This window comes from Prunus persica, chromosome G8 (assembly GCF_000346465.2).
Source record: "Prunus persica cultivar Lovell chromosome G8, Prunus_persica_NCBIv2, whole genome shotgun sequence".
NCBI classification, from domain to species: domain Eukaryota; kingdom Viridiplantae; phylum Streptophyta; class Magnoliopsida; order Rosales; family Rosaceae; genus Prunus; species Prunus persica.
Window position 1 is genome coordinate 438019 of NC_034016.1, and position 23170 is coordinate 461188.

Here is a 23170-nt window from a genome sequence, read left to right on the forward strand (position 1 = left end):
CATGCCGAATCGCTCAAGTTTTGGGTTTTTCGAGCTCAGTTTTGTGGCTCGATTTTTTTTGCCTCCTCTGTTATAAATTGCATCTGTTTGTTGGAGTGTTGGCAGAAACTGCATTGCAGTTTCTGGTTTCATAAAGGCAATGTTACAACTGCTCATGGAGTTAAATGTGTTTTGATATTAGTTTTAGTACTTTTAACGTGGTTTCCTTTTGGTTTCTATTCGATTTGTTTTGCCTGCTCTGTTATAAACTGCATCTGTTTGTTGGAGTGTTGGCAGAAACTGCATTGCAGTTTCTAGTTTCATAAAGGCAATGTTACAACTGCTCATGGAGTTAAATGTGTTTTGATATTAGTTTTAGTACTTTGAACATGGTTTTCTTTTGGTTTCTATCCAAATATAAGGGTATGTTATCACATAAAGTGCAATGTTGTTTCTGTTATTGCAGTTTCTTGTTTCATAATTCGATTTCATACTAATATTTGGATTTCTATTGGAATGTTACAACTGCTCATGTACATTATTTAGTGATTTTAATTGTTTTCTGTTTTTGTTTGTTGTTTTGTTTGCATTTTCAAGGCTAATGGAGGTGTGTGTCATTGCCAAGTGCACATATAAGTCGGAAACCATCATGTTTTCAGTTTCATCAGAGTCATCCATGGTTGATATTTTGAAGATTTTGTGTCTGAGGTTTAGGGGTTTGCAGTTGGGTTGTTTCACATTACGGTATTCGGTGCCCAGTTATCCGAGTTGTTTTCTAGAAACGGATAGCGATTTGGACTTGATGAGGACATTTTTGTTGATATCAAATGAGAAGACTGTTGATATTTTAGTGAAGGATTTATGCGGGAGCAGTGAATATAGTGGTGATTTTTGTGTAAATAAGGAGTTGATAGCATGTGAAAAGGGCGAGTCGTCGTGTTCTAGTACTGTCGAAGACAGAAATGAGTTTTTGGGCAGGTCGAAGAGAGCAAGTGCTAAGCCTTTGTTGTCGAATGAGTGGGAGACATACATACATCATGTGGGGCAGAAGTTTGACGGTGGTGCAGAGGAGTTCCGGTTGAAATTGTGCAAGTACGCTCTTGAAGTAAGATTTAATTTTTTATATGCCGGCAATGACAAGAAGCGGGTGGTTGCTGTTTGTTCGAATAAGAAATTGGAGGGTTGCAGCTGGCGTGTTTATGCTTCTTGTTGTGAAGCTACTGGCAGTTTTGTAATTCGGACGTTAAATAATGTTCATACATGTGCGGGTCGGATACGGGAATCAAAGAGTAAGATGATGAGGTCTCGTGTGGTGTCCTCCCTCATTGTGGACAGAATTCGTGCAAAACCAGAGCTGAAGCCAGTTGAGATTATACACGAGTTCAAAGATTATTATGGTATAGACATTTCATACTACCACGCATGGTTTGGCAAAGAGTTAGCTAAATTGGACGTTCACGGTGATGAGTCGAAGTCCTTCAACGAGTTAGTGTGGTATGCGGACGCCGTAAAGGAAACTAACACTGGTTCTCTCTGCACTCTTGATTGTGAAGCTGGAATTAATCGCTTTCGACGGTTTTTTGTGTCTTTTGGCGGTTGCATTGCTGGATTTCAATATTGCATACCCTTGTTGTTCATTGATGCTACGTTTTTGAAGAGCAAGTACAAGGGGCAGCTTCTCTGTGCTTCGGGAAAGAATGGAAATCAAGGTATGGTTACTGTAATGTATTGCAGATTTTCATTTGTTGCAATTTTTAGCAGAAACTGCATTGCAGTTTCCCTTTTTTGAGCAGATTTGTTTTCATAAACTGCACTGCAGTTTCCCTTTTTTGCTTATACTTGTGCTTTTGGTTTTGTTTTGCAGGGTTTTATCCTCTAGCTTTTGGAGTTGTTGATTCTGAGACAGAGGAGAATTGGACTTGGTTTCTTCAACATTTGGCTTCTATATTGCTACCGATGGGGAGAGTGGTGACCTTTTTCTCGGACCGCAATCAAGGTTTGTTAAATGCAATGGGGTTTGTGTTTCCCGGATGGCCTCATTCTTACTGTTATTATCACCTCAAACAGAATTTGATATCAAAGTACCCGAAGTCAGGTTATGGAAAACTGCTCCAAGACCGTGTTATCAATTTATTTAGTAGATGCGCATATGCTGTTACGGAGGAAGAGTTTAAGGTAGCAATGGAGGAGTTGGTGATTGTTGGGAGTTCGAAAGTGAAGACATTTATATCTGATTTGTCTAGAGATCACTATGCCAACGCATTTTTCAAAGGAATGTGTTATGGGGAGATGGCAAACAGTTTAGCGGAGTCCTTTAATAATTGGGTTGGTGTGTTTCGAGATTTGCCGATGCTACCTTTGATAGAAGGGATTCGACAGAAATTGATGGTATTGAATTCTCAACGACGAATTGAAGCGGAGAAGTGGACAACAGTTTTGTGTCCGGAGATGGAGACTAGACTCTGTGAAAATGCGGAGGCCGGTAGGACTTGGGCAGTTCGTCGTTCTAATTGCACTGTTTTTGAAGTATTTGCTGATTATTCTGTGATGGTTGATCTCGAGCAAAGGACTTGTTCTTGCCGTCTTTGGCAAATTGACGGTTTTCCTTGCACACATGCGGTGGCTGCAATCCTAGCAAAGAGAGATTCAGTTTATGATTACGTGGAGTGTTACTACAAAACCGACTTCTTTCGAAAAGCCTATGAGAGTCCTATTTTTCCTATTCCAGATATTGGGAAAGGATTGGGCAGCAATGGTTCTGCAGCTGGAGTTGTGCTTCCGCCAATTACAAAGAGGCCAGCCGGAAGACCACCAACAAAGAGGATCAAAGTTTTTGGTGAATTTAAAAGGCCATTGAAATGCAGTCGGTGCAGTGTTGCTGGGCACAATAGGAAGACTTGCAAGGCTATTATATGAACACTCCTTCTCATTTGACAATTTTTTATTTTAGATATGGTTTAGCGAATGTATAGTCAGTTTCTGCGTTGCACTTTTTGCAAAAACTGTATTGCAGTTTTAGTTGCTTGTAATTGGCTACACAGCGTCTAATTGGATATTGTGATTCTTTTTTGAAGTTAATGAAAATTATACAATTGTTTAATGAGTGGATATTCGTTTTCGACTGCCATTCAATGCTTGTTTTCAGATTTTGAGCAGATTTTGTTGCAGAAACTGCAATGCAGTTTCTGTTTATTTCAGATTTTGTAGCAGAAACTACATTTCAATGCTGACCTACTTAAATGTGTTTTGAACAAAGTTTTAGTACTTTGATTATGGCTTTGGCTTTTGGGTTCTTTTCACATTTTTTGAGCTGATTTTTTATTTTTATTTATTTATATAAACTGCACTGCAGTTTTAATTTGTTGCAGTATTTTTGACCAGAAAATTCAGTGCAGTTTGTTTGTTTCCTTTTGGTTTTGTTGCATCCTGTTCCAAGATTATATTACAGTTTATATATGTATAGGAAATATGTTCTCATATACCATAACTAGAAATATTTACAAACATCCACAAGAATTAAGATACATATTGTCTTGAGTTAACGAAAGGCAAATCACTAGAGACGATTAATTACACAGTTTTTGTGGTGTAGGAGTTTTGTGACATATTGTGCTCGATATTCATTCATGAATTTCTTGTCCACGCTTTTTGGAATGGGCTGTCCTTGTGCTATTTTATCCATATAGAACATGACGAACATGCCGCAATCCAATCTGCAAATGAAATACGAGATTAGTTTTTTTTGCTTTTGAATGATTTCAAACTGTAATGAATAGTTGAGTAGACACAATTCTTACGAAGATGCACTTTGTTGAGCACATTCCATGTCATCCTCAAATGGAAACTGCAATGGATTTTGCATAATCCATTTGAGAGTGAGTTCTTCATTTGGAGTCAAATATTTTTGTACAAGTGTCGGGGGCCCTTCCTTTTGCTTCACAAGTGTTGGTTTTTTTTTTTTTTGTTTCTATGAACACTCGTGCTTGAGGTCTTATATATTCTAGCCACCCTTCAACAATATTAACCTGTTTAAAGAAGAAGAAAAAAAGAGAAAAAGAAATGGTAATCAGTGCATTGCATATTATAGTTTTGGTCTGAAATTAGGCAGTATGTATAATACAGAAACTGCAATGCAGTTTCTGTTTGTGTTTGTGCTGAGAAATTAAGACAGTTTCATTCCACTTACAAAGTTTCGAGCAATGTCAATGCACCTTTCTTCTTTTCTACGTCCCAACGATCTAAGTGGATTGTAGTGTCTCCACTTTCGTTCATTTTTGTGAAATGTGAGAAGTGTGAAGTGGAACTCTTCTTGTGAAATAATCGGGAAGAAAAGAACATTGCATTTCTCGAGTTTTTCAAGTAAGGGTTCATACAGGAACCTGTGCCAAGATGGCTCTAGGAAGCTTTGCATGTAAGCCTGATATCACAGAATGGCAATTTGTTAGTATATATTTTTCGAAAACTGCAGTGCATTGTCTGTTTAAACAATTTTGAATTTTCAAAATAATACTTACCCAAGTCCATGTGGACATGTACTGTGGACTCTCTGTCTGCATGGGCTCTATTTTATCCTCCTCTATTTGGATATAGGCCTCAATAACCTGTTTCACATTGATTGGAGAAAAATGGAATTATAAATGGGGAATATAGGTAGCACAAATAAAAAATACAGTGCAGTGTGTGTTATAGAATTGGTAAATACTTACGTTTTGTGACAGTTCCAGGTCCCATACAATATCTTTGAGATCATGGTTTGTCACTTTCTCATCATTGAGTCCTGCCCAAAAGATATCACTGCGGATTCGAATACATGAAATTCGCAAGATTAGTTTTAGTTTAATTGTAATTAAAAGATGAAAGAATTGTTATTTTGGAATAGAGATGTTAGCGAAGTTGAGTGCTTAAGTAGTGTTTTTCAATTCTTTCCTTGTCCGGCTTTGGAATTTTCTGCCACACCTTTTTCTGACCCCATCCTAGTTTTTTCTTTGTTGGCTTTTTTTGTCCTTCATCTTCATCACTTGATTGTTGTAGATCCACAGGTATTGAATCATGAAGGCTCGTTCCTTTAGGGGGGTCAGGAATTGGATTTGTGGCATCGGGCTGAGATGCCTCTTGTGTTAACTGCAGATTGAAAGGAAACTAATTAGAAACTTCATTCGATAAAACAGAAACTGCAATGCAGTTTCCATTTCTGTAAAGCAGATAACACACTGCATTGCAGGAAACGGAAACTGCTTGCAGGAAACGGAAACTGCATTGCAGTTTCTGTTTCTGCAATGCAGAAAATAGAAAAAAGCAGCAGCTTGAACTGCGGTAATTGCATACCTCCTCGGAAGAGATAAGCTTGAATTGTGGTAGTTCTTCATCATCCTTTTTTGTCTCCTTTTTTGTTTTCTTATTTTTTTCGTACACATAGCAAGATGCTTGAAGCCTCTTTCTTTCTCTGTTCTTCACCCTTTGTACTCTTGAAGGAACATCAGGTGTTGGAGCATCTTGCTTCTTCTCTTCTTCTCTCTCTTCTTGTTGCTTCTCTTCTTCTTTCTTTTCTTCTTCTTTCTCTTCAACTGGTTGTGTTGGTTGTTTTGTAGGCAGATCCATCTCCATTTCAAAGATTGTTGGGTCTGACAACAAGCTTTCAATTTCTGCCTTGTACTTTTCTTGAATCTCCTTTTTCTTGGCAATCTTCTCCATGTCAATACCAGTTTCCTTGCCTTCCAATTCTGCAATCCTCCTTTTCAGATTTTGTATTTCATTAAGCTGAACTGTAGATTCCACTGTCATGGTGGCAGTCACACATTCTTCATTATCTAATTTCTCTATGTATGTTGCCAACTCCACTTCCAGCTCCTTTGATCTCTTTTCTGCTTGGATAAATATATCCCACAATTCCTTCATTTTCTTCTCACTGTCTTCATTTTTTTCATCCTTCCACAGTTGTAATCTTTTCGGGCAAACGAAGCTAGGATCTTGTTGTTGGCGGTAGTTGATTTGGTCTGTCATGGACTTCACCAAGAGGTCTTGAATTGCATCATCAGGTTTTCCCTCATCATCTTCTTTTTCTTTTTCCTGCATATTGAACAGAAACTAATTAGAAACTGTATTGCATTGGAGGAAACGAAAACCGAAATGCATAATTCACTGTTTAGAGATTCTTATACCTTGTCAAGAGGGTCTCCCTCTTCTCCAGTAGTTTTTCTCTTTTTATATGTTTTCAAAATACCCTGTACAATGAGATTGAATGATTCAGAAACTGCATTGGATAAAATGCAAACTGCAATGTAGAAAACACAAACTGCAATGCACTGTATACAGATTTCAATTACCTTCTCAACAGTGTCTTCCTCTTCCCTGGTAGTTTTTCGCTTTTTAGTAGTTTTGAAAATACCCTGTACAATGAGAATGATTTAGCATGGATTCACATTCAAGATACATTAAAACAGAACATGCGATAAATTGCATACCTCGATGTCATTCAAGTCCTTTATTTGGTTGAATCTTGTGTGGAGTTCCACAAGACTCCATTTAAGAATGGCAGGAGTTTCTTTCTCCTTGCCAAGGATTGGTTGTATGATGTTTGTCCTCTCACACAGTAGAAACTGCACAGTTCAAAAACAAGATATATCAGAAATTAGGTTGGAAACTGCATAGGATAAAACAGAAACTGCGTTGCAGTTTCCCTTTCTGCATTGCAGTAAATGGAAACCGCATTGCACTAAATGGAAACTGCATTGCCTCAAACTCAAAATGCATTGCATAAGCCACTGTTTACTTACCAATATTAGGATAGTGCAACCCGAAACAGCTCCTATAGAGGCTTCTCCTCCCTTCTTTGCTTTTGCTTTTGCTTTTGCGGTCAAGGATTCATTCATGTAGTCTGAAACAGCTCTTGCCCACGAATAGCTTGAAAGTGTGTCTAGATTCACGCAGTGCTCAAATAATTTCCAATGCAAAGTAGATGAAGAGTTGGCAAAAAGGAATGTCATGCACAGCAAAATCAATATTAGGCTGACCACCTCCTTGTCGTAATCAACTTCTTCTTCTTCTTCTTCTTCAGCTTCTTTCTTTTCTTTTCCTTTGTTCGTTTTTTTCTTTTGCTCTGTCTTTGCCTTTTCTTTCTTCGGTTGGTTTGCCAAGGCAATTGTCTTTTGTAATTCTGCTTATACCTGGTTTTTTGAAGGTTTTCCCTTTTCTCCAAAGTGCCTTGTTCTAAAGGTAGCAGTGTACCTATCATTGACAAGTTTGACAGATTTGCCTTCATTTGGCAGTCCTAGAATCTGAGTCACTGCAATGCTTGTGATTTGGAATGATTTGGTTCCAAATTTGAAGGACTTTGTATCCGGATCAAATTTCTTGAGCAGCTGTGCTAAGTCAATGTCCGACTTATTCATGTTATTCATGTCAATTCTCTGGCGGTAAAACAGCTCGATCAAGTTCCAGAAAGGGGTTTTCTTGAGAAGCTTCTTCTGCCTTTCATTGAGCTTGTCCTTTATGTCTCTAATGATGCTGTTGAAAGCATAGGCATTGCACCGAAATTGGACATAGTCCGGGTGCTTTGCTTTCCGATCATAGTTTGGCTTTGGCTTTGTTTTGATCCTTTGAGCCATCGTTTTGATTCTGCGCTTTGGTTGGTTTTCAGCTTCATTCTTTTGTGGTGACATTTCTTGTTCCATTTTGTGATATGCACTGCAGTTTTTGTGGTCAAAATCTGCAACAAACAACCAGAAACTGCTGCTCAAAATTTGATGTGAAAAGAAACCAAAAGGCAAAAACAGTAGCTAAAACTAATATCAAAACACATTTAAATTCATGAGCAGTTATCACATTCCCATAAACCCTAGCAAAAAGCACTCTGAAATTGAATTATGGAACCAGAAACTGCAATGCAGTTTCTGGTCAAAATCTTCTACAAACAACCAGAAATCAAAAGGAAGAAACAGTAGCTAAAACTAATATCAAAACACATTTAAATTCATGAGCAGTTATCACATTCCCATAAACCCTAGCAAAAAGCACTCTGAAATTGAATTATGGAACCAGAAACTGCAATGCAGTTTCTGGTCAAAATCGAAGACAAACAACCAGAAATCAAAAGGAAGAAACAGTAGCTAAAACTAATATCAAAACACATTTAAATTCATGAGCAGTTATCACATTCCCATAAACCCTAGCAAAAAGCAATCTGAAATTGAATTAAGACAAACAACCAGAAATCAAAAGGAAGAAACAGTACTGAAACCTTCGTCGGTGCAAAACCTAAAATCGAAGAGAGTACTGATTCATTTTCTTACGGTTTAGCTTCAGTCGTCGTTGGTGGTCTTTGCTCGTCGTCGGTGGTCGTTGCTCGTCGTCGGTGGTCGTTGCTCGTCGTCGTCGCTCGTCGCCGTTCTCGTCGTCTTCGTTTCTGCTCGTTCTCGTCTTCGTTTCTGCTCGTCGGTTGCGTTTTTGGAGTGAGATATGAAAGGTCGCGCGAAACCAGTTTTTGAAGTGATTAAATTTGAGTAGTGTCGTTTTGTGTTGTGTTTTGTGGGAATGTTATGTCGTTTTGACAGTTTTAAGTTTTGGTTTATAATGAAATAAACTGTATTTGACAGTTAAGCACAATGGCACATGTAGTAATTTTAGTGTTGTTGGATGTCCTTTTGGTAAAATTAGGTGGCTTTGGTTTTATATTAATTAAGCAAAATTCAGTATCTTTCTTCCAAATTAGTTAAGTTTTTTATGGGTTAAAACTAAAGAACCCTAGACATTATTGATTTGCACCTGTAGGTCACAAATCAAACATGTTCCAGGGTCTTAGAACAACAAATATGTAGAAGCAGTCTTGAAACAACGAATGATTCTATATCTGTGGATGGAGAAACACTCATTGTTTGCTCATACAATCTGTTTTTCAAAACTGTTCCATTATAATCAATCCTCTTTGCACAATTCACATATATGGACAGAGATTTGTACAAGAGAGATTGAATATAATGCAATTTTGATCAGGAACTTTGAATGAAGAATTTCCTGCATCGATTTAGTTGATGTGGCTCACTTAATTGATTCAAGATCCTCCCCAAACTTTGACCAATCAGTCCTTCAAGCATGATTTAAGCAAAAAACTTTATGTTTAACTCATACCTTTAACAATTAAGATATGCAATCAAAACATATATGCTTATAATGAGGATATAAAACATATTTCAATCCTTTGAGGCGAATTTTATCTTGTAATTAGGTTAAGAGCAAATAACCTATGCTCTGATACCACATGTAAGACTTTAATAGGTTTATATACTCAAAACACATACCTTGATCCGACATTGTATTCTTGACTGGTTCACTGGTTTTAGGCAGATTTGCAGTAGGGTAGTTTCTCTATGCTATCTGGCTCTTGAATCTCTTCTTGATGGGGTAGAATAATTTGAGAGTGATTTGCCGTTAGCATAGGGACCTCCCATTTATAGGCATAGTTTAAGAATCATCCTCATCATGGATTGCTTAAACTCCTTTAACCAAAAGGATTAGGTATCTCAATCCATTTAGAGTTAGGAAATCTTAAGCACTTGTATTTATCTGAAACAGTTATATATCAAGCCTTAAAATTAAATCGATCCATGTAATCCTAATTGACATTGGACTAGTTATCCTTAAGTGAGTAGAAGACCATCTTAGAGTTTGTATTAGAATGCAAATCTTAGCGAGGATGTCAGCAACAAAAAAAATTTATAAAAAAAACTAAAAATTCCAGAATTTTTTTTTAATAAATACTTAGTCATATTCTTCACTTCCCACACTAAAAATCTATACAAATTTCTCTCCTCATATTTCATGTAAATAGTGGTTGCCATGGCAATTGGTGAAAACACAACCTTTTGCAATGACTGCCACTATTCACATGAATAGTAACATCCCTTGCTCTTGCCCTTACCCTTTGCCATAGCAAATGGATGAAAGTGCTCTTAGTAACCACCACCTCACGAGGTCCCAAAAATGCATCAACCCAGCTTGTCTTGACAGGACCCGACCCAATTTCTGCTTTGAAATTCGAGCCAAGTCCTGTGCATGTCCGACACCTGGCGAATGTCGGGTACAAAAGACCTTCTTACCCTTCTCGTTCAAAATTCTTTTAAAATTTTCCTTAGACTTCTGTCGAAAATTCGGCAGAGTCTCCCCTGTAATTTAACCAATTCCAGAATCTTCCACCTGTCAAACAAGCTCAAATATCACACCAACTGCCAGACTAGGATAACCACTTATTTGCCAGCTTCAGTTTTCCACTAAAACCAGATATCAGAGCAAATTCTAAAGTTCACAGGATTTCAAGAATTTATCCACAAAACTCTACCTTACTTGGTGGTGCGGAAGCTAGGGATGGCCCGGTGGCGGATCCTGCGTACTTCTACGGCCTGGGGGCGAAAAACAGGTTAAAAATGTGAGTGGACCAAACATAAGGTTCTGGAAAACAGTTTACAATCATAATAACCCCCATAGTAAAAATAACTTGATAAGTAAAGCTAAAGTTCACCTATGTTTAATATAAAGTATTCCTCTAAATATAAATATGTAACAGTATGTATATAGATTCGTAAAGCTGAACAATTATATGAAGAGATACAACATGCACGTTTATTGAGAAAACTGATATAAGATGATTGAAAAACAATAGCTGCACAAAAGTGCTCAAATTACTTTAAAACTACCACCTGAGTGTACCCCTGAAAATCCGTCAATTCCCCTGGCAGGTCTCGGGCGTCATGGTGGTTCTAATTTAGAAAAAATCTGATAATTCACTGTATTTGGCAAGTCTGAAACTAAGCTGCTATTTTCTCTGATATAAATCTCAACTCTGCTTTCTGTCACGTTCTACCATGTTCAACTAAGCAGCATAGAAATAAAGATATTTTTACGGCACAAATCATGCTCGGAAAATATTCGGTAAAACTTATTCAAAATCAAATAATGAAATTTACTCATATAAACTCATTTATAAAAAGCTTTATATAACTCATTTATATAAAATTATTTATGAAAGAAAGTCCACTCACTGATGGTCCAAGCTAATTGGACCCTTCGAAGGTCCCTCCTGCGGGTCGACTGGATCTCTGGGGCCTGACTATCCATGAATAATAAATCAATAAACTGCTGAATAAAAAGAATTTAAATTAAACACCCTGCCCCCAGCTCCTAGAAATACGTGCACTCGTTATAAAATTTCTCTTATACCCACTTTAGCCTTTCAGACTTTTAGATCAATTTTGGAAGACCCGACGCTTAGTTAAGCAATAAGCTGCCCGATCGGCCGACCCGGGACCCGTGGGGTCCATGATCTCCGATGGCCAATCTGGGCTTCTCTGAAGATTCCTCATAGAGAAGGAACCATGTTCCGCGAATTCGGTCCGAAACAAACGGTCGGATTAGCCGAAATCGCGTTATCGCTTAAAATCCAAACCCTAGCCCCAAGGTTCGCGATTTCGGAGTATCCGGGACTCCGATTCGCAATCCGTTGAATCCAACACGATCCTGGAATCATGTAGTACGACATATCCAAAATTCAGTGCGATCCGACGATTAGACGACATTGCACCCAAGGATCGCGCGATATGGAAAATCCGTTCGGGGCTCAAACGGACTCCGAATCAAGATCCGCGAAATCCTACGCGCTCGTGATGACACGAGGGTCACAAAACTGTACAGAATTACTTCACCACCCTCGCTCACGCGCCCCAGCACGCGCGGGCAGATTTGGGTGTCTTAAGCGATTTCGGGTGGTCGAAAAATCTCAGAACCAGGACTCCAAACTCCTATACTAGGTAAAACACCCCATTTGGAGTCACTTTTGTTCTTGAACATACCCCAAAAAGTGACCAGAAACAGTAGATCACGGTGGCCGAAGTTTCGGCAGATTTTCAAGTTGAAAATCGAACTTTCTAGAGCCAAAATCGATCGAAACCTATATATCCATCAGTTAGACCACAAAAAATAGCTGAGAAACCATACCTTACTCGATCGATTTGGTGGAGAATTGAAGGAGAAAACTGAGCTGGAAATTTGAACTGAAAAATTGGCAACAATGGCGTTTTCCGGCGAGGTCCGGCCACGGCAAGGGCGGCGGCTGGTCAAGAAATGACGGCGGTCGAGTGGTGGTTCGTTTGGCACCGGTCTCGGAGATCGGCTCCAAGCGTGGCGGCCGTGGCATCAAGGAGAAGAAGGAAAGGTCGGCGGCTGGAGCAAAAAAATCGGGAGGAGAGAGAAATGAGGAGAGAGAGAAGGAAAAGGGTTAAAAATCTGACTTTTTAACTCCGATCCGGGTCCACTCCGTGTCTGCGGACTCGTTTCGCTGTGATCTACGCAATGGCGCAAACGGAATTTCCAAATTCTTTCTCGATCAAAAAGTCAACTTTTTCTCTATTAAATTATGTGAGGGCAAAATTGTCTTTTTGCTAGAAGATATTACCCTTACTTTTTAGATATTTTATTTCTTTTTAGATATTTTGTTTTGGGTTATTACATGTCTTCTTGACCTCTTTGTCACTAACCACCTGATAACCCGTGTGACAATTTCGGTGACTTATTAGGCCACCTCCAGTGCAGGGCCTTTTGCCAGGGCAGGAGGCCCCTTTCGTGGGTTTTGGACCTCCAGCGCAGAAGAAGCAACACGGGCAAGCCCTAGGTCCCACCAGCCCGAGCAAGCCCAAGAACAGATCTTGCCTGGGCTTCAACCCGAAGGCATTGACGTTAGCGGTGATGTCATGCTAAGGTCAACGAGCAAAATTCGAATTTTTTTTTTTTACAGTTGGCGCATGAGTTTCACATGCCAACGGTAAAAAAATTTGACTTCCACTTGATGACGTCACCGCTGATGTCATCCCTAACATAATCCAACAGGAAAATGCCACGTGTAGCAACCCGGATGCTCCGATCGGCTTTTTTCCAGAAATCCGACGGTCCTTGTTTTTTTGGCTAAAAAAATTCTAAATTTTTTTGGATTTTTTCCCTATAAATACCTAACAATTTTATTCACTTTTCCACACCAAATCTTCATACAATTTCTTCTCCTTTCAATATTTTTTACTTTCCACTCACGTTATTCACTTTCCACAAATCTTCATACAAACTCTTCTCCTTCCAATATTTTTTAATTTCCACTCATATTTTTCTACTACTTTCCATTTGTATCAAAAAACAAATTGCATCTTCTATCGAAGCCGGAGGTGCATGGACAACTCAAGAAGATATTGTGTTGTGTCAGTCTTGGGTGAACGTTAGTCATTGCCCTGTCACAGGCAATGAGATGAAGTTCTCTCATATGTGGAGCAAAATTCATGGAGAATTTTGTCAAAGATCGGGTTCCATTCGGACCGAAATGGCATTGTCTAGTAGATGGAAAATTATGAATAGAGAGTTAGGGAAATGGAGAAATGCGTTGACAAAAGCAAGAGAGAACATTCGAAGCGGTCAAAATCTATCCGATAAGGTAAAATATTTATAATTGCCATTTTAATCAATTTAGTGTAACTTTTTTTTATTTATTGCATATTCTTTTTCTTTTTCTTGCATAATCTTTTTTTTTTTTTTGCATTTCCAATTTGTCTATATTTTCTTGCATAATCAATTTTTTTTCTTGCATTTCCAAATTGTTTATGTTTTCTTGCATAATCTTGTTATTTTCTTGCACTTCCAATCATTTATTTTTAATAGATCATACAAGCACAAGTTTGGTTCGGTGCCATGGGCCAAGGCAAAAAAAGTTTCTTGCATCACAAATGTTGGGAAGTTGTGAAGGATTGTTCGAGATTCAAAATTATTCCCACAGGTCCGGCGGTTGTGTTGAATGAGACGCCGCTCCACGATTCGTCATTGGACCCCCAATGGAAACGGAGTCACCACTCCCACGTCCGCCGAGACCTATTGGGAGAAAGGCGGCAAAGGCCAAGAGAGGAAACACTTCGAACAATGAATGTGTACAATTGTTGGAGCAAATAGCTAAGAACACTGCACTAAGAATTGAGAGAGACTTGAAAAGAGACGAAGCGGACTTGGCACGACAGGAAGCATTTGCAATTCAACAGCAACAAGCACAAGAAAAAGACATGAAGGATAGAGAGATGAAAATCATGGCCATGGATACGAGCCATATGTCTCCTGAAACAAAGGCCTATTGGAAACTAAAACGAAGGGATGTGATGAGAAGAAAACTTTTCCATGACGACAGACCTAGCAATACGGATTGGTTAAATGATTAAAACCATTAAGTTGTATTGAAAGATTTGCATGTATTAATTTGTTGTATTGTTTCCTTTTTATTCAATAAAGAAAGCATTAAATAATATGACTATTTATTAAAAACATTTGTGCATCAAAACAAAGATTAATTAAAAACAAACCTTAATTTATTGCAAACAACACACAAAACAAACCATACTTAAAAATCATAATAAAATAAAATAAAAAATAATTCCAAAAAACACCACACACAAAATAAAGTATAATTAAAAACAAAGCATAATTCCAAACAAAGCAATAATCTTGACTTCATCCACTGTGATTGCCTTTCATCTCCCACAAGTGCTCGATCAAGTCAACTTGACGTCTCTCATGAACATATGAAGATTGCATTTCTTGATAACGATCAATCATGGGGTTGTTGTATTGACCATCTCGAATTAACGGTTCGGGCTCCATTGGTTGTTCATTTGGTCCCATCGGCCTTTCATATACTCTTGTCAAAGCAGTGTTCATGGGATCGGGTTCAAACACCTCTGGAGTATCATAATCAAACTCATCCTCCACAGTCATGTTGTAAAGGATGATGCAAGTCATCATAATGCTCCGCAGCACCTCCTCATCTGGTATCCGAGCAGCATCTCTAATAATTGCCCAACAAGCTTGCAAGATACCGAAACACCTTTCCACGTCTTTCCTGTAACCTTCTTGAAAGGCAGCAAAGCTTTTTTCCTTCTCGGATTAGGGATTCGGAATTGTTTTCACGAATGTCGTCCACCTAGGATAAATTCTGTCAGCAAGGTAGTACGCACCAGAGTATACAGTATTATTGATTTGGTACGTGATTTGGGGGGAATGACCTCGCAATACTTTGTCGAACACCGGGGATTGACCAAGGACATTGAGGTCATTCTGAGATCTGGCAACCCCGAAGAAGGCATGCCAAACCCAACAGTCGAATGAAGCTACGGCCTCCAAAATTATACTTTTTTGGCCCTTCTGATTCCCATAGTCTCCTTGCCAAGCAGTTGGACAATTCTTCCATGGCCAATGTATGCAATCAATGCTTCCAATCATTCCTGGGAAACCTCGATATTTGCTTTTTGTATAAGCCTTTGCAGGTCCCTCGGCGTAGGTTTGCGAAGGTACTCCCTCGTGTACAAATTTTCTACTGCATCACAGAATCTCACCAAGCACTCTAGGATAGTTGATTTTTCCATCCTTGCAATCTCATCCCCCTACTCTGCAGATGCCTCATAAGCAAGCATCCGCAACACAGCTGTAAGTTTTTGCTCCGGGAGAAGACCCAAAACTCCAACAGCATCATACTTCTGAATGAAGTATGTGTCGTAATTACAAATATCATGCATGATTTTTTGGAACAAATGTGGCTGCATTCTATATCTCTCTCGAAACTTAGAAACATGATATAACGAATTTGAGTTAAAGTAATCTTCCAAGAGATTCTTACCCCGAGACTCCCTACGTCTATCCATATTCGGGGTGCGACGACGGCGGTGTTGCCTTGATTGATTAAGCATACACACCACTGCTACAAGCATTTCTTCCTCTTCTTCATCGGCCTCTCAATCTTCATCAGCACGTCTGCGCCGAATTTCTTCCTCTTCTTGTTGTTGCCTCTCCAACGCCCTTCTCAAGTTTGACATTGAGACTAGAATGTGTTTTGTAAAATCTGAGAAATGAAGGAATAGATAAGAGATGGTGTGACAGGTATGAGTTGATGCTGTAGTTTTATAGAGGGATTCAGAAGATAGAGATGACACGTGGCATAATTTTAGAGGGTGAAAATCTTATCTGAAATTTGAGATTATAATTTTTTTTTTTAAAGATCTGAAAATCTTATTTGACATGGGACACGCGGCACAATTTTAGAGGGTGAAAATCTTATCTGAAATATGAGATTATAATTTTTTTTTTAAATATCTGAAAATCTTATCTGACATGGGACAAGTGGCGCAATTTTAAAAAGTGAAAATCTTATCTGAAATATGAGATTATAATTTTTTTAATGAATATCCAAAAATTTTATCTGGAATAAAACACGTGGCAACCGAGATTCTCATCCGAAAATCTTTTCTGAAAAATGATGGACACGTGGCAACCAAAAATCTTATCCGAAAATTTAATTAGAAAAGCTTATAAAAAATTAATGGTTTAAAGTATAAAAAAATAAGAAATAAAGTACAATGAATAGTAATTGCCTTAGTCTTTAGCCTTTTGGGGTGGAACTACAGATGGCAAGGCTGCCACTATTCACGTGAATAGTAGCAGCCCTTGCCTTAGCCTTAGCCTTTTGGGATGGACATGCTCTTAAACTAAGAGCATCTGGATGCTCTCTATTTCTTAGCTAAAATTTAGCTAAAAATATAAGAAACTATTTTATGAGCTCTTTAAAAAATTTCAACTCTAACCATACTCTCTAATTTGGAGAGTCATAAATGCTATAATTCTTTTTTGATTGGTCCATCTCTATTAAAAAATAAAATAAAAAATAATTAGCACTAAATAAAGGTTTGAAATACTCATTAAATAAAGCAGCATTAAATTATAGGGAGTCACTAAGAGTCCTTTCTCTTTTATCAGATTTAGGAGCTCTTAGAGGACTCCCTATTTTAGGAGGTGAATAGAGAACGTGATTGGAGTTGTATTTGTACGATTCCTCCCTAAAATTTATCTAAGAAGGTGATTTAGGAAATCCATTATGGATGCTCACCAAGTTGCCAACCAACCTTGAGCAACAAACAAATAAACTTTGCCGACCAACTGTTTGTTGAAATGATAATTTAAAAACCTTGTCTCTGGGACCGCGCTCTCCTTTCGCGGTACGCACTACGCACAACTTGGTCGGTTGGCCGAAGTGAAAACAACTTTTTAAAAATTGTGAGTCGTTGACGACGAAAGTGTTTGGCCTGTGCATTTGTTTTGTCTTTTAAATAATTTTGGAAACTGCTATGGCATTTCGGTGACTCAAGGCTTAAAAGGAGAAATTATTAATGCAATGTCTTGCTAAACCCCATTGTCAGATTTTGGCCAAAAATAGAGCTGTAACCACCAAACACTCCTACAATGATGCTCCAAGCAGATAGTTCTTCTTCGTCTTCTTCTTCTTCTCCGACGCCTCTATGGACGTACGACGTCTTCCTCAGTTTCAGAGGCACGGACACCCGCACAGGTTTTACAGACCATCTCTATGCTGCTCTGAATCGAAAAGGAATTATCACATTCAGGGATGATGAAAAGCTCAAAAAAGGAAAATCCATCTCGGAGCTCTTCAATGCAATTGAAGAATCAAGGTATGTGGTCGCCGTTATTTCGAGTAATTACGCCGATTCGACATGGTGTTTGGAAGAGCTTGCAAAGGCTGTTGAATGCAAGGAACTGATGGGACAGACACTAATCCCAATTTTCTATCACGTCCATCCATCTGAGGTGGGAAATCAAACAGGGAGTTTCGAGATAGCCTTTTCTAAGCATGAACAAGGCTTTAAAGGTAATTTAGAAAAGGTGAAAAGGTGGAGAGCTGCACTTTCTCAAGTAGCCGGTCTGTCTAGATACCATTTGCATAATGGGTACGCAAAACTTACTATTCTTCCAAGTCTTTTTAATTCTTCTTTATGACAAAAGCACATATTCTATATGGTAGGCTACTAGATTTTAATAATTAGAAGAAGTAATGAACCACAGTTTTAGAAATTATGTTCAATTATATTTGGTTCTTGCATTTCTGGTGCTGACTGACTGACCCATGAGATGGTTATTTATTATTATTAGTTGCAACCTTTTGCAGATATGAATCAGAACTCATTCAAACTGTTGTCCGCAATATTTCCACTGAATTATATCAAACAATGCCAAGTGCATTTACAGGTTTAGTTGGGGTGGATTCTCGCGTAAAAGAAATGCTTTCGTACTTAGAGATAGGGTTGAATAAAGTACGCACGATAGGCATTTGGGGGATGGGGGGAATGGGTAAGACAACTATTGCTCATGTAGTTTCTGAAAGGATACGTACTCAGTTTGAAGCATACAGCTTTCTTTCGAATGTTAGAGAGGTAACTGAAAAACAAGGTGTAGTTCATTTACAGAAGAAACTTCTTTCTGATATCTTGCTGGAAAGTAGTGTAAGCATACACAACACTTATACAGGAATCAGTATAATTAGGCGAAGATTATGTACTAAAAAGGTTCTTATCATTCTTGATGATGTGGATCGGTTAGAACAATTGAGGGCATTGTCTGGCCATAATTGGTTCGGTCCAGGGAGTAGAATCATCATAACCTCAAGGGATAAACGTGTGCTAATAGAACATGGAGTGGACAAAATATGTCAGGTTAAGCCATTGACTAACAATGAAGCTCTTCAGCTCTTTAATTGGAAATCCTTCCGGAGTGACCAGGTTGGAGAAGAATTTCTCGAGCTATCTAAGAGTTTTGTAAAATATGCTAATGGCCTCCCATTAGCCATTGAAAATCTAGGTACATCCCTCTTTCAGAGAAGCCTAGAAGAATGGCCAGGTGCATTATTTAGACTAAAAGAAAGGCCTGACGATATAACTTTTGATGTTCTTAAAGTAAGTTTTGACGGATTACAGGAAATAGAAAAGAAAATATTTTTGGACATTGCATTTTTCTTCAAAGGAGAGGACAAATATCGCGTAACAAGAATACTAGAGAGTTGTTATGGCCACTGTCCAGTCATTCATATTAAAGTTCTCATGGATAAATGTCTTCTAACTCCATTCGGAAGAAAATTGTGGATGCATGATTTGATACAAAAATTGGGTTGGGAAATTGTTCGTCAAGAACATTCTGAGGCTGGCAAACATAGCAGGTTGTGGCTTCCCAATGATATCAACCCTGTGCTTGTAAATAATACGGTAAGAAATCAATAGAACTACAGATCTAGAGATTGTTAAACTTAAAACTAAGTAATTCATCGTCTTTGTATTTCTCGTATTGGGTGCTACAACTAATTCTTTCTTCTTCCTATTTATTAGGGAATGACTGTGGTCCAAGGTGTATTCCTGAATTTTCAAAAAAATGAGGATATTAACTTGAGTGTTAATGATCCTTTTTCAGAGATGAAAAATCTAAGATTGCTCAAAATTTGGAACGGGGACTTTTTTGGAAAAGCAAAATATCTTTCTAACCAGTTAGCACTTTTGGAATGGCATGAATGTCCTTTAAATTGTTTGCCATCAGAATTTGAATCAGATAAGCTTGTCGAACTCAAGATGCATTCAAGTCGCATTAAACAACTATGGACAGGGGTTAAGGTAAGATCACTGTTAGTCTTCTGCATGTACATTGTTGAATATATTTGAAGTTGGGGATATTTTTAGATTCTAGTCCCTGATCTATAAGATGTATTTAGAAAACCATGTTGCCTTTATCATAATCATATAAGGTTCTTAAAGGCTTTTCAGTCTGTCTAGTGCTGAAACATCCATGCTAGTATGTTCAAAAAAAAAAAATTATCCTCTTGCCAAAATTACATATTACTGCTGTCATAATTACTCTCTCTCTCTCTCTCTCTCTCTCTCTCTCTCTCTCTCAATTCTTTTTTCAAATTGTGAAAATATCATAGCTTTCATCCTACACAAAATCCTATTCAAAGACAAAAGCGAATAGAAGTATCTGTGAGACATATCATTATGGTAATGCAATATAATTCACTTCTTCACATCATGAGAATGTATCTGTATTCTCTTGATGTGGTACAAGGCAGCTTTTCACAACATATAGTATCATGGATACATGCTGCAACTTAACTCACTTTTTATCTGTGCACATTGTCTTGACTGAGTTTCTGTATACATTTTTATATCCATCTTAGGTCTTATTTGATAGATCTCGCAACTACAAGTTTATGAACAAATGTAAAATGAATTTGTGGTACTTAGAATTTTAGAGAGAAAAAGAAACTTTCTAAAAGGAGTACTAGTTAACAATTACAAGGGCTATTGCTAGTATCTTTCCAAGAAGGTACTGTAATCTCATTAAAACAGACACAAAAATGAAAGAATCTAACTCAAATGGTGGAAAATCAAACATTTTGTATTTTAAACCAAAAAAAACTTTTGATGAGTAGCCTTCAAAGAATTTTTTACTAATTTTTCTACCAATTATTTTTCTTTCAAACTTTGTGATTATGTTTCAAATGATACCAGCATTGGAGCAGGCTAACATTCATTGATATGAGTGACTCCGAGTACTTGATCAAGACCCCCGACTTCACTGGGGTTCCAAATCTTGAGATTTTGGTGCTTCAAGGTTGTACAAGACTGGTTGAGGTTCACCCATCCATTGGAGATCTCAAAAAACTTATTTTGTTGAATATGAGAAACTGCAAATGTGTTGAGAGTCTTCCACCTTTCAAAAGTTTGGAATCTCTTGAGAGCTTTGCTCTGTCCTCTTGTTCAAGACTCAAGAAGTTTCCCGAAATTGAAGGAAATATGAAATTCTTGTTGGAGGTCTATTTAGATGAGACTGCTATTAAGGAATTGCCTACATCGATTCAACATTTCACCAGTCTTACATCGTTGAACTTAAGAGACTGCAAAAACCTTTTGTCTCTGCCGAGTACCATTCAATATTTGACATCTCTGAAAAGCCTCATTCTAGCTGGTTGTTCAAAGTTTGATGAGATACCTGAGAATCTGAGTTGTGTGGAATGTCTAGAGGAGCTTGATATAAGTGGAACTGCTATAAGAGAATCATCGTTCGTTGTAGGTATGATAAATCTAAAATATCTATCCTTCCGAGGATGTAAAGATATACCTTCAGAATCATGGCACTCGCTCTTTAATTGTTTGTGGTGCAGAAAGAGCCATGTCCCCACGAGTTTGTTGTTGCCTACTTCCTTCTCAAGTATAACTTGTTTGACAGAGCTAGACATAAGTTATTGCAATCTGATGGATGGAGCAATTCCCAATGATTTTGGCAGGTTATTGTCCTTAAGAAAATTAAATTTAGGTGGTAATAATTTTGTTCGGTTACCAGAAAGCATCTCTCAACTCTCCAAGCTTGAATATCTCAACTTGAGCAATTGTAGGAGGCTTCAATCGCTTCCTAAGCTGCCGTTAAGTGTTCGACATGTGAATGCAGAAGATTGTATTTCACTAATGGATTGCCAAAATCAATTCAAATTATGTACTTCAGCTGTCTCAGGAATGACGACTGTCAATTCCCTTAACTCATCCGAGAATCAAGAATATTGTACTTCAGTACCAAGATGTGTCTCAAGAACGTACACTTCTGCAGGCTTTGGAATCACTACTTTCAGTATATCATCTGAGCATCAACAATGGAAACCAAGTGTTGATTCATCGATGCCAACTCAACTGTTTCAAAACGACCTTGAAGTCTCTCTCTCTCTCCCCTTCCCCCTCCCTCCAGCACACACATTTAATCACACATGTACCATTTCAGGCACACTTAAATACTTATAGTCCTTTTCTGTTTTATGTTGCAGTTATTGGATTGTAGGTCATATTCCATGAGCTCTGTTTGTGCTCTAAATGAAATTCCAGAGTGGTTCAGCAATGTAGTTACTGGCGATTCCATAGAAATCTCAATACCTTCAGATTTGAAAGATAATAAGAAGTGGATGGGGGTTGCTGCTGTTTTCTTAGTCAAAGGACACCCTGCTGTTTCCGACAGTGAATCAGATTCAGAAACTTCTGATTACTTATATAGATTCACATTGCGAACTCACGAGTTTCAACTGGAACCATATCTCCTTGACTGGAAAGAAAGTTGCACCTTTGTCAGATTTAATTCTGATCGTTTTCTTTGTTTATTCTATGTATCTCATATGCGCTTCCCAAGGATGTTAAATGAATCAAGTTCAATGTGGGCTTTATCGGAAACCAACAGCCTGTGCATGGAGATCCAGAAATGTGGGATTCGTCTTGTTTATGAGCAAGATGTTGCAGGGTTTATCCAAACATCTATGCGGTGTTTTGATGGAGGCCAACATCAAATTGTTCTACAGGAAGTTGATAAAGCTACATTTGAGAGTCTGGATGGTTTAATGTAGTGCACAAATACATTTTGAGATGGTAGAATTTAAATTTTCCTTGAACTATGTTCTTTGTGTTTCAGTTATATTTTGTCATCATTGATGTGCCGTCATCTGCTTGAAAAGTAAACATTTAACTCTTTTTTTTTTCCTTGTGTGTGTATATATATCTCCTTGCAGGGAGGAACTACTTCTGAAGAAGGCTCTAATTCTGCTGAGAAGGAACATTTAGTCGGTTATTCTGAGATACCTTCAGCGCTCTCTCTCTCTCTCTCTCTCTCTCTCTCTCTCTCTCTCCTGGGGCTGAAATTTCCAAGTGGTTGAATATAGGTAACTCTGGACAAATCCAACTGCCTCCAAATTGAGTCGTTGATGGTAATCAGATGATTTCGTGTCAAGTACCACCCGATCTCAAGAATTCATGGGCCGACAGGCGGGCAGGACAGAATGGGCGGGAACTACTAACCATGCGGAGAAAGTCAGGTGGTTGCATGCATGCATTGAATTCTATTTGCTTCATCTATATAGCACGTGCTTGAATTCCTGATTCCTGGAAGCATAAGTAATGAATTCAGGGCAACTGCTCTGCTGCGTCCAATATAGCCTTGGCTTAGGATTGCATGAATGTGCCCTTGGTCCCCTCCCCTGCCAGTTATATGCAAATTGCCACCTAATAATTGTTGTGATTCTCAAGCTGCAGAAGATGAAGATGATAATCATGTTACGTCCATGTTAAACGCATTTGACAGAAAGGCAAGGAAGAAGGGTTGCCTTCCAAATTCCTTTTCTTTTGTAAATTTTTGTGAAACTTTGAAAATAATGTTGTACATAAAGGGATAAGATATTTTCTTCGGGTATGTTCATTATTTTGATGGTGATAATAAATAAGTGATTGTTTGTTGGTTCCAGCTTTCCATCCCATAATGCTCAGCATTGTTT

General features: G+C 38.1%; 4 protein-coding genes and 4 long non-coding RNA genes across 8 annotated transcripts; 2 read left to right on the forward strand and 6 right to left on the reverse strand.

Moving 5' to 3' along the window:
- Nucleotides 581–2895, forward strand: LOC109950607. Its single transcript, XM_020570150.1, has 2 exons — nt 581–1688; nt 1844–2895. The coding sequence occupies exons 1-2, from the start codon at nt 581–583 to the stop codon at nt 2893–2895; spliced, it is 2160 nt and encodes a 719-aa protein (XP_020425739.1).
- On the reverse strand, nt 3438–3935 carry LOC109950655. The gene is made up of 2 exons (XR_002272918.1): nt 3777–3935; nt 3438–3692 (listed from the first exon to the last, which is right to left on the reverse strand). It is a non-coding gene; the product is annotated as an uncharacterized LOC109950655 (long non-coding RNA).
- LOC109950654 lies at nt 3943–4304 on the reverse strand. The gene is made up of 2 exons (XR_002272917.1): nt 4166–4304; nt 3943–4004 (listed from the first exon to the last, which is right to left on the reverse strand). It is a non-coding gene; the product is annotated as an uncharacterized LOC109950654 (long non-coding RNA).
- On the reverse strand, nt 4373–4774 carry LOC109950653. The gene is made up of 3 exons (XR_002272916.1): nt 4686–4774; nt 4494–4580; nt 4373–4396 (listed from the first exon to the last, which is right to left on the reverse strand). It is a non-coding gene; the product is annotated as an uncharacterized LOC109950653 (long non-coding RNA).
- LOC109950608 (DNA ligase 1-like) lies at nt 4864–6150 on the reverse strand. Its single transcript, XM_020570152.1, has 3 exons — nt 6138–6150; nt 5305–6045; nt 4864–5100 (listed from the first exon to the last, which is right to left on the reverse strand). Exons 2-3 carry the CDS (start codon nt 5977–5979, stop codon nt 4864–4866), a joined length of 912 nt encoding a protein of 303 aa, XP_020425741.1. The 5' UTR covers nt 5980–6045; nt 6138–6150.
- Nucleotides 6371–7132, reverse strand: LOC109950652. The gene is made up of 2 exons (XM_020570373.1): nt 6753–7132; nt 6371–6575 (listed from the first exon to the last, which is right to left on the reverse strand). Exons 1-2 carry the CDS (start codon nt 6960–6962, stop codon nt 6411–6413), a joined length of 375 nt encoding a protein of 124 aa, XP_020425962.1. The 5' UTR covers nt 6963–7132; the 3' UTR covers nt 6371–6410.
- Nucleotides 9585–11976, reverse strand: LOC109950656. The gene is made up of 4 exons (XR_002272919.1): nt 11962–11976; nt 11010–11077; nt 10310–10370; nt 9585–10167 (listed from the first exon to the last, which is right to left on the reverse strand). It is a non-coding gene; the product is annotated as an uncharacterized LOC109950656 (long non-coding RNA).
- On the forward strand, nt 17224–23139 carry LOC18766720 (TMV resistance protein N). The gene is made up of 6 exons (XM_020570371.1): nt 17224–17777; nt 17996–19085; nt 19206–19484; nt 20379–21572; nt 21683–22271; nt 22412–23139. Exons 1-5 carry the CDS (start codon nt 17275–17277, stop codon nt 22247–22249), a joined length of 3633 nt encoding a protein of 1210 aa, XP_020425960.1. The 5' UTR covers nt 17224–17274; the 3' UTR covers nt 22250–22271; nt 22412–23139.

What these genes read in the sequence shown, in the direction of transcription:
- LOC109950607 (XM_020570150.1), top strand. Translation starts at nt 581, where the DNA reads ATGGAGGTGTGTGTCATTGCCAAGTGCACATATAAGTCGGAAACCATC. An exon ending in GGGAAAGAATGGAAATCAAG is followed by an intron (nt 1,689 to 1,843) that starts GTATGGTTACTG and finishes TTTGTTTTGCAG; the next exon opens with GGTTTTATCCTCTAGCTTTT.
- LOC109950608 (XM_020570152.1), bottom strand. Translation starts at nt 5,979, where the DNA reads ATGACAGACCAAATCAACTACCGCCAACAACAAGATCCTAGCTTCGTT. An exon ending in AGCTTATCTCTTCCGAGGAG is followed by an intron (nt 5,101 to 5,304) that starts GTATGCAATTAC and finishes TTCAATCTGCAG; the next exon opens with TTAACACAAGAGGCATCTCA.
- LOC109950652 (XM_020570373.1), bottom strand. Translation starts at nt 6,962, where the DNA reads ATGACATTCCTTTTTGCCAACTCTTCATCTACTTTGCATTGGAAATTA. An exon ending in GTTGCACTATCCTAATATTG is followed by an intron (nt 6,576 to 6,752) that starts GTAAGTAAACAG and finishes TGAACTGTGCAG; the next exon opens with TTTCTACTGTGTGAGAGGAC.
- LOC18766720 (XM_020570371.1), top strand. Translation starts at nt 17,275, where the DNA reads ATGATGCTCCAAGCAGATAGTTCTTCTTCGTCTTCTTCTTCTTCTCCG. An exon ending in AACTATGGACAGGGGTTAAG is followed by an intron (nt 19,485 to 20,378) that starts GTAAGATCACTG and finishes AAATGATACCAG; the next exon opens with CATTGGAGCAGGCTAACATT. An exon ending in TGTTTCAAAACGACCTTGAA is followed by an intron (nt 21,573 to 21,682) that starts GTCTCTCTCTCT and finishes TTTATGTTGCAG; the next exon opens with TTATTGGATTGTAGGTCATA.